General features: G+C 37.4%; 1 protein-coding gene across 1 annotated transcript; it reads right to left on the bottom strand.

The window, feature by feature from the left end:
- Positions 1-2,741: 2,741 nt before the first annotated feature.
- On the bottom strand, positions 2,742-9,057 carry calca (calcitonin/calcitonin-related polypeptide, alpha). The gene is made up of 5 exons (XM_082150517.1): positions 8,921-9,057; positions 5,057-5,290; positions 4,396-4,487; positions 3,822-3,956; positions 2,742-3,241 (listed from the first exon to the last, which is right to left on the bottom strand). The coding sequence occupies exons 3-5, from the start codon at positions 4,479-4,481 to the stop codon at positions 3,052-3,054; spliced, it is 411 nt and encodes a 136-aa protein (XP_082006643.1). The 5' UTR covers positions 4,482-4,487; positions 5,057-5,290; positions 8,921-9,057; the 3' UTR covers positions 2,742-3,051.
- Positions 9,058-9,185: the final 128 nt, after the last annotated feature.

The raw sequence follows: 9,185 nt of genomic DNA, 5'->3' as shown, positions 1-9,185 counted from the left end.
CATTTGAACTGTGTGAGGACACAAGAAAGCACTTGCCGTCACGATTGTTGAGAAGGCTGTGATGGGAAACTTGGAAGAGTGGTTTTGGTGATTAGAATGAGCCCCATTTATGAGATTATATGAATGAAAATGAATCATTCACATTGTGCTCTTTTATTCTCATTTAGAAGCACATAAAATGTTATTGCTTAAATTATGAAATAGATTAAAGGTTTCAATCGCTCAAATAGATGCAGGAAAAGACGCTATATACATTATTTAAACGTCACTCCTGCTTACAAGATGAGAGAGACATGTTTCATAGGACCTCAATGGTGTCAGTAAATATAAGGAGGATCAATTCATTCTGCAAAACGGGTCTCTGCACTCCCTCTAAATGACACCAAAAAAGGCCATTTTACTTCTATTTTGGTTGCACTTTATTTTACAGTATGTGCACTTTCCTAAGAGAGTACTGGATAATAAGGTAACTAAATGGGTTAGGTTAACTAATTACGGTTAGGTTTATGGATAGGTTCAGGGTTAGTGCCTTGTTATTAAGCAGTTATTGCAATTACTATAATAAGTACATAGGGAACAGGACTGTAAAATAAAGTGCTACCTCTATTTTAGGGAATTGATTTGACTGTAAACAAGTTCCCATGGGTGGTCACTGTTGGGAGACCAGCATGACAATTAAACACACACAAAAAAACAAAACAGAATCATGACGAACGGTTCCCAGAAGGGTTTATACAGAATGGCTGCTGTCACTGTAATTTGCACAGAGGACCCAATAAAAACAAATAAAGCATGTCTCTGGGGCTACAAAACACAACGCAATGATGCAGTCTTTGTTTTTACTCGAACAAGCCGTACTACTATTATTCAGATATAGAAATAAGATTTATACTTTTTGTCTCCTGTTAGATATTAGGTTTTCATGAATTAAAATGAATTGATTATGCTAGGTTAACGCTGGTTTACAAGTTGTATTTCTTAAATAGACACTTTCAGTAAGACCTATTTCAGTGCTCATTTGGATTATGACCTTTTAAATTGGCATTCAGAACAACTGGACAAATCAATGCTGAACCTTGATGTGGTTGTCATTTAATTCTGATTATTGTTTCAGAGATGCAAAATCGAGCGTGACATGAGGGGGGCATGTGTAAGACTATGCAGACCAATTACTAAAACAACCAGTCAGTCAATAAATCAAGTACCCCAAACCTTATGTATCTAAAATACATTTTAATCTTGCTCAAATTCACAATTGTTACAATTTGTAATTCAGTGGTATTACCTCCCTCCTTTAATTCAAACATACTGTACAACAGCGGCATGTAAAGTGTGTTACATCAAGGCACAAGACACATCCATAATCAGGGAAGCCTTTTTATGAGGCGCTGCTTTAATATGATCCCCAAAATACCATAATGTGCTGAGACACATTAAAGGAACAAGGGCCAAACCAGACTGTACATACTGAATGTGCTCTCTGCTGAGAGGAAAGAATGAAGCAATGCTCTTCCTTGGATCCAAATGAGTAGAAAAATTATGGTTATTGATCATCACCGCTTTCTCGTTTCTTTTTCTTTTTTTAAACTTATGTTGCTTTGTTGAAGAGCCAAAAAAATAAGCCGTTATAATGTCTGGCTGAATGGAAACGATCAGTGCCATCAACTGGAGTCCATTCAGATGAAAGTGAGGAGTTTCCATTCCCAGGGTTCATAATGAGGACATGATGGTTTCTCTTTTATTGACAGCGATCAAAGAAGAACTGTGGACGTGTAGATTGGTGACCTGTTGAAAGATTTATGTAGGATGTTATCATCATTGTATATGACACCTGCAACATAAATTCATACTATAACTATAATATCAGCACAGTAATATGAAAAATTAAGCTATTTTAAGTAGAATAAGGTGCAAAAAGAGGAGTATACTTCTGAAAATGCTTCTTTTTTATAATAGCATATATATATATATATATATATATATATATATATATATATATTACATTTAAAAATTAATTTTACATCATAAAATTCAATTCAAACTTTTGTTTATTTAGGTTTAAATTAGATTATGAATCCCAGATTTTCAAGGTGGACTATATCTATTATTGGTGATGCTGTTTCAGTATGATCACATAATCATAAAATATTGTCACACGAACATTAAATATAATCATATTCTGTGACATCAACATCATTCTAACATAAAACACGACATGCCTATAATGTCATGGCGGTACACATAAAATGAAGCAGATGACTTTGACACTTAATAAGACACGAGAGGATTCAGAACACTATTCACGTACCATTTCATGGAGACCCATTTAGTTGACTACTCCTGACTGAGCCTCCTTCGTCTGCCGAACGCCTGGGAGCCTACATTAGTGGGGACAAATTTGCTGCTTCCGATTCCCCCCGAGCGGCTCAGGAAATCTGCCAGGCGATGGGTCACACATGTGGCCGTGTTACAGGCTCTCTTCTGTGTCGTAATACTGGAGGGGTAAAAAAAGAATGGGAATTGAACTATTCATTTAGAAGAAATAAATCAACATATTAAAAGACTTTATTAATTGATTAGAAATGTACTATATATATGTAATATATTTAACAAAAAACATAAAAATGTCAGCAGCAAATATATCTTACCTAAAATGTGTACTTAAGCCTGATTATATGGAATTAATCACATGAGAATGCTCGTTCATTTCTGAACTTTAAACAAACAACAGGCAAAGAAGATCTCCTTCTAAAAATATCTTTATTAGATCAAGAACAAAGTCAAATCACACAAGACAGGAATTTGGCTGTGGGTTAAAAAAAGCTTGTCGTTACGCCCTGTCTACCAATGAGAGCGCCCCGATTTTATGAATCAGTTATATAACCCAAATAGATCCAGTGACTATATGAAATTAGTGGAACAGAGTCTGTCTGAGATTTGTTACTCTGCCAAAGAAAGTAGAAAAAAATGTTCTTTCAAGTCAATCAGGCAAGCAAACTTCCACATGCACTTGCATATCAGGGCCAAGCACGGGTTTACAGCCGCTGCCGATTAGACACGGTTGAGCGCCTCTCCGTATCCAGCCAACACATCACTCTCTTCCAGGCTGCGCTTCTTGCCCGGTGTACCCGCTCCAACATTGGTGTGTGGATACGTCTGCAGTTTGTGCAGCTCCTGGGACAGTTTCCCCAGCACGCAAGTGCTGAGGCTGGAGCAGCGCTTGGACACGGCTCTACCCAGGCTGTGAGGAAAAAGACCACATGCAGAGAAACTCATAGACACTTAGACATGCAGGATACATTCACATACAGGATAGACATGATGACAGGATGCATGTTGACATGCTTCCTCGCACGGCTGTCATTATGGTCTCGTAAAATAAATCATGCTTCAGTAATTCATTTCTGCTGCACTTTTCATGTCTTTACTTGAGCATATCATGCAGGCATTTCCTCACATGTTTTCAGATCATGCTTCCGTCCATGCCGTTTGATATCCTCGTTTTCATGCATTAAGAGCAAACAGGCATTTACACATGGTCAATCTCTCATAAATCTGACAGGTAAATAAAGTTTCATGCAAAGAATAAACTGGCAGAGAACTCTAAAGACTTCCCCACTTCTTAACAGAAATTCATCACATACCTGTCATTTACAACAAGTACAAGTACACTTGACATTAAGGAGGTATTGCTCTCATGTTGGAGGCATTTCGGGCTTACTTTCTTGAATATGAGAGAAACAAATCAGTGCACACTCGCTAAATTATTCAACAGATTGCGTTTGGAATGATTCGAGAAATAGACACAATGGGATTTGTACCTGTTTTCCTCAGTAGCTTGTTGTTCCATGTCCTCTGCGGTCATCTGCATGAATTCTTTGACAATTGCGTGAAGCAATCTTCTCGCTTCGTAGTCAGTAAGCGTAGTTCGATCTGGTGATGATTCCAGTGCAGGCCTGCAACGCAATGTCTTCGTGATGATCATGTCTTACAGGACTATACAAATGGTTTGTGTGAGGTCTCCTCTTTTTTTTTTTTATGATAAAAGCACTTTTTGCTTGGTACATCAAATCCTAAACATAATCAAAACAATCTGCTAAGAGTATGGCACTTAAAAGCTGTCCAGTTGCCAAGTTAAGATTTATCGCCCGATCAATACTGTCGTAAGCAGAGTGGGTTTGGCCGGGATTCATCTGATGTAATCAAAAGACTGATAGTCCATGATGCCGCAACCTCTAATGAAAACATATGCTCCCTTGCCTTCGTCCGAATGACTTTACCAAAGCACCCATTTCACTTGTAAATATATTTAGCCAATTTGAGGAATTATCAAAGGAAAAACACTGCCCTTTAAGCATTTATCAACATGTCAATATGTTTCTAATAGAACCTTACCTGGCAGGAGCCGCATTAGAGCTGTACATCTGACAAATAATCAGTGCATAGGCAACAAGGAAAGCGGAGATCTTCAACATAACCATGGTCCCCTGCAGTGAAACATTTCATCATTAAATAGTTTAAGAACAGACCGAAAATGATGAGGGGAAAAAATGTCATGGTCAAGCCATCACTGGTGAAAAAGATGAAAATAAGCACCCTCTTTAAAGTATCATTGGCAAATTTAACTGAGCTTAAAAAACTAAAATAATATTATTTGGAAAGTTATCCACACATTCTCCTGTTTGCTGCAGAAGAATCAGAGCTTGTGTGGTTGGTGCAGACGTCTCCTACTGTCAGGCGCTATGCTATAACTGCAGCATTAAAGATATTAGCCTCGTGATTTCCCTTCCAGCAGGACCCTGTGCATTAGTGTAATGAACTGCTGTCTCTGCACCCACAGCCAGGTCTAAGTAGCCATCCAATTCTCCTTGAAAAAAAAAATCCATCGAGCATGCCTCTCTGTGCAACTACAGAGCCAAAGAGTAATGCATATATCATTAAGCTCTCCCTAACATTTTATTTTATTATTTACACACATCTATGGTACAGTATATTGAGATTTATAAAAAGCATGGCACATTTATTATGTGTCAAGCCATGAATAGTTGTTACTTACCTTGAGATGTTCAGCTTCGTGCAACAGATAGAGTATAGAAAAGAGTCGTCCCAAAATAGAGGGAATATTTCAACTTGATGAAATTTTGAGTCTGTTGCATTAAGCTACAATACACCTGCCTATATACCCACCATGTGGGTCTCACTATTGACAGTGTGGGTGTTTAATGATTCTCCGACAGCCAACCAGAGCTCACTGCTCCCTCATCCAACCAATCAGAGTGTCCTCGGGCTTCTGGAAAATGATAAAGAGTGTGTCACACTAATGACGTCATTCTTCAATCACAAACTGCTCCATTCACAAAAATTCACCAGTGATCAGCAAAATTCAATATCGTTTTTTAAAAAAAGTAAGGGAACTATTTAAAGAAAGTCTATGATCTGTTTTTCTGTTGTGATAATTTTTAGTACCAACCTAATCTATCGTATCTCTTCAACTCTCGTATCTATCTATCTATCTATCTATCTATCTATCTATCTATCTATCTATCTATCTATCTATCTATCCATCCATCCGTCTATCTATCTGTCTGTCTATCTGTCTGTCTGTCTGTCTGTCTATCTATCTATCTATCTATCTATCTATCTATCTGTCTGTCTGTCTGTCTATCTATCTATATATCTATCTGTCTGTCTGTCTGTCTGTCTATCTATCTATCTATCTGTCTGTCTGTCTATTTATCTATATATCTATCTGTCTGTCTATCTATCTATCTATCTGTCTGTCTGTCTGTCTGTCTATCTATCTATATATCTATCTGTCTGTCTGTCTGTCTGTCTATCTATCTATCTATCTATCTATCTATCTATCTATCTATCTATCTATCTATCTATCTATCTATCTATCTGTCTGTCTATCTGTATATCTATCTGTCTGTCTATCTGTCTATCACACCATTGTGTGCATATGTGATATGGCTCTATCACACATATGAAGTTGGTATGATACTTCTGTCATAATGCTGCTTTATTCTTCAATTATAATTTTCTAAAATTATACTTTTGATAATTGTTTAGAAAACCTTGTGTAAAGCACATACACAAAACTATTTTAAGAGAGGAAAAAAACAAAAACAAATGGATTATGTGTGACATTTTCGTAAATCCATTTCAAATTACGTGCCAGACTAATGTTGATGGCAGAAAACAAACTCGAATACCCTTTAACTGTGTATCCTGTAATAATGCGTATGATCAATTGCAACATTGCTTTTGTCCTTATTTGGGTTTCCGTGATGATGTGACCCTTTGTCAGAATCAAAGAGGTTACGTCCATAACAAGCCTTCTATCTCAGTCCCAATTACAGAAGTCTTTGTCTTGAGGCATCATCTGACTCCTCTTCTTTATTGGTTAAGGCCTAATAAACCATTTCCACTAAGAGACAGTGTTTGCGTCACATAGGAACCCCATTAGTCTGGATGAGCCTTTTAGTGTTATCGAACCCAAAGCTGCGCCAATGACGGAATCAGTAAATCTGGGCAATGTGACAGGACCACGGACCCATGCTATGGACGCAAACTACACTTGCACGCGTGATGAACTCCAGCCTAATGAAGGGTCATTTCCGCTAGAGGAACACTTTGCTGAGACGTACCACGTCCATAGTTCAGTGAGTAAGCAAACAAAGTCGAGAGTTTTCCTTTCCTGCATGAAACTTTGGAGTCAATACTGTAACCTTTTGAAATTTGGTCATGCTTTCATCACTCACTCCACTCACTTATTTCAGAAGACAGATAATCATTTTGTTTTGAAGCAGACAATGTCCTTTTAGATTATGTTTGCTCATGGGCTGCATCTGCCTATGCACCTACGTATGTGAGACATCCTTCAGAGTTCATTTGAGGAACGGCATCAGTTTCGTACGGTAGCTGTTATCATGGTGCAGGAGACGTCCGACACAGCTTGTTTAATCTGCGTGGCTGTTTAAACACCTGCAGACGGAACGGAGCAGGGATTAAGTGTGATTTGTAATGACTCTGAGAGGAAAACTAAACACAATCCATAACCCTCTCTGAGACAATGAGTAGCACTAAATGGTCAGTGAGGAGCCAGCACAGTTCATCCTTAGACATTAAGGAAATGAGATTTAATCACTGAGTGTTGCTTATCAATCAACCCTCCTTAGCGAGTTAGAGTTCATCATAATCTCGTCTGTGTGCTTTACTAATCACACACCATCCTTTTATTTAGGCTACATTAATAACCAATGGCATCATCTGACTGGGATTGGCACGGTACCAAGTCACCAAGGACTAACAAAAATAATGACTGAGACACCTCTGATGGGTATTAGCGGCGCCCATACAAAACTGCTTACTGTATGTGCAACACTACAAAAAAATGCAATATACAGGAAACAGCTATTTGTGAAATCTGAAACTAATTACATTTTAGCCTTGTCTTTTGCTAAAATCACAGCAAAGGATTTCCTTTCATAATATGCCGTTGCTCCTCTGAGGCCTCAAATTCCTTTTATTGATTCATTTATGTTGACTGACTTTTCCCTCAGCTATACCAAATCCATAATTAGAAGTGTTTCTTATGGGAGGATATATTGAATGTTCTAGATGTCCTCATTATATATCACAAACACTGCAGTCTTTGAACAGAATCCCCTGAGACCTGCTGGATGTATCTATCAATACCGATGGAAGGGCTCAAACTTCATAGATAATAAGGCCCGAAGACACCATGTAATAGAGCATTAACAATGTGGAAAATCACATTTCTACTGAGAAAACCATGGAGGATTTATGATCAAATTAGTAGCCTATGATTGCTATAGTTAACATGCTGATACTTCATTCACTTATCCTTCAAAAGTATAAAAACATGCAGAGGTTGGTATGATTCCTGTGTTGTGGAAAGACATATGCTTTGTTTTCTTTTCAAACCTATTATTTTCTCAAGACAGCATTTCCCACTATACACATGCAGTTTATAAATACAAGCTCATGCAATTTTTATAGGCTGCAATTAAGATAAAAGGGTTATGCCATTCTGCAGGCACTATTAGCTTATTGATAACATATACATAAGAGACTATTTATTAATTTATTTGTTCATTTTATTTTTTGTTAATTTATCTGGTGATTGTTGTGCACAATTTGAAATGGAAATGTTTTGTACTGTCTTGAATTCAACTGTTGGTTCTAAAAAAAAAAAAAAGCAATTAATATGAAAGCAATTTCCTAATTAAATATGAGTATGACTAATAGCCTACATTACAACAGTTATGACAAACTGAGTTTTAAATATTAAAGATTCTGCAGTGCATAGCCCCTGATAATATTATTTAGGCTAACCCTTTACATGCTTTTTGAATGTGTGCAGTGGTGCAGAAGCATAATGCTTTTGTTTAAATAATACACTAACATCACCATACGGGTAATAAAAACTATCACAATTCATATGTGTTCAGATTAATTAAACTGGGTGCTTTTGTATACGCCTATGGTAACTTGATAAACGTGCTGCGAACTTGCAGGTCTTACTTAAAATAGCAGTAAAAAATGCTGACATGAGTGGAGGGTAACGTTAGTTTCAAACCATAAGGTCAAAGTTTGTACAAACCCTACAGTGCAAACGTGTCTGACCCGAAAACTGTTTTTACTTGGTAGCAAAGCACACTGTCTGTTTCTCTCACTTGTCATGAAAAAAAAAAGAAGCAAAAAGTATTCTGGGCCAGGCTGACCTTTTTAATTTATTTTAAAACGATCGTAAACCTTTAACTCTATGTCGAATTCTTCGGAACTTCAGCCAAACTTTATGGCAAGTGACTCAAAGAATTCAAAGTAGGCCTAAGGCCTAGTGATATTTCGTTCGTGAACGAATTAGTGTTTTTGAATAAATAATTCACTTTACCTTCTAACTGACTCATATTTTGCGCTCACTTCAAATCTCTGACTCTGCCTTTTGAAATATTAAGTGACTGGTTTCTTGTCTTCAAAGTTTATAACGACAAACAACTCGACCGGTGACTTTGTCAAAGCATTAGCAGACTGACTGACTGACTGACTGTAGTAGCACCGTACGAGCAAATAGCATTCGAGTGCGAGCTGTGAAGGAGCATTTCATTGGTAGGAAGGAACTACTAAACGGACAGCCCCCTCCATTGAATGAGTCGATG

This window comes from Leuciscus leuciscus (genome assembly GCF_965113295.1).
Source record: "Leuciscus leuciscus genome assembly, chromosome: 2".
In the NCBI taxonomy this organism is placed as follows: Eukaryota; Metazoa; Chordata; class Actinopteri; order Cypriniformes; family Leuciscidae; genus Leuciscus; species Leuciscus leuciscus.
This window is presented reverse-complemented; position numbering and strand designations above follow the sequence as displayed.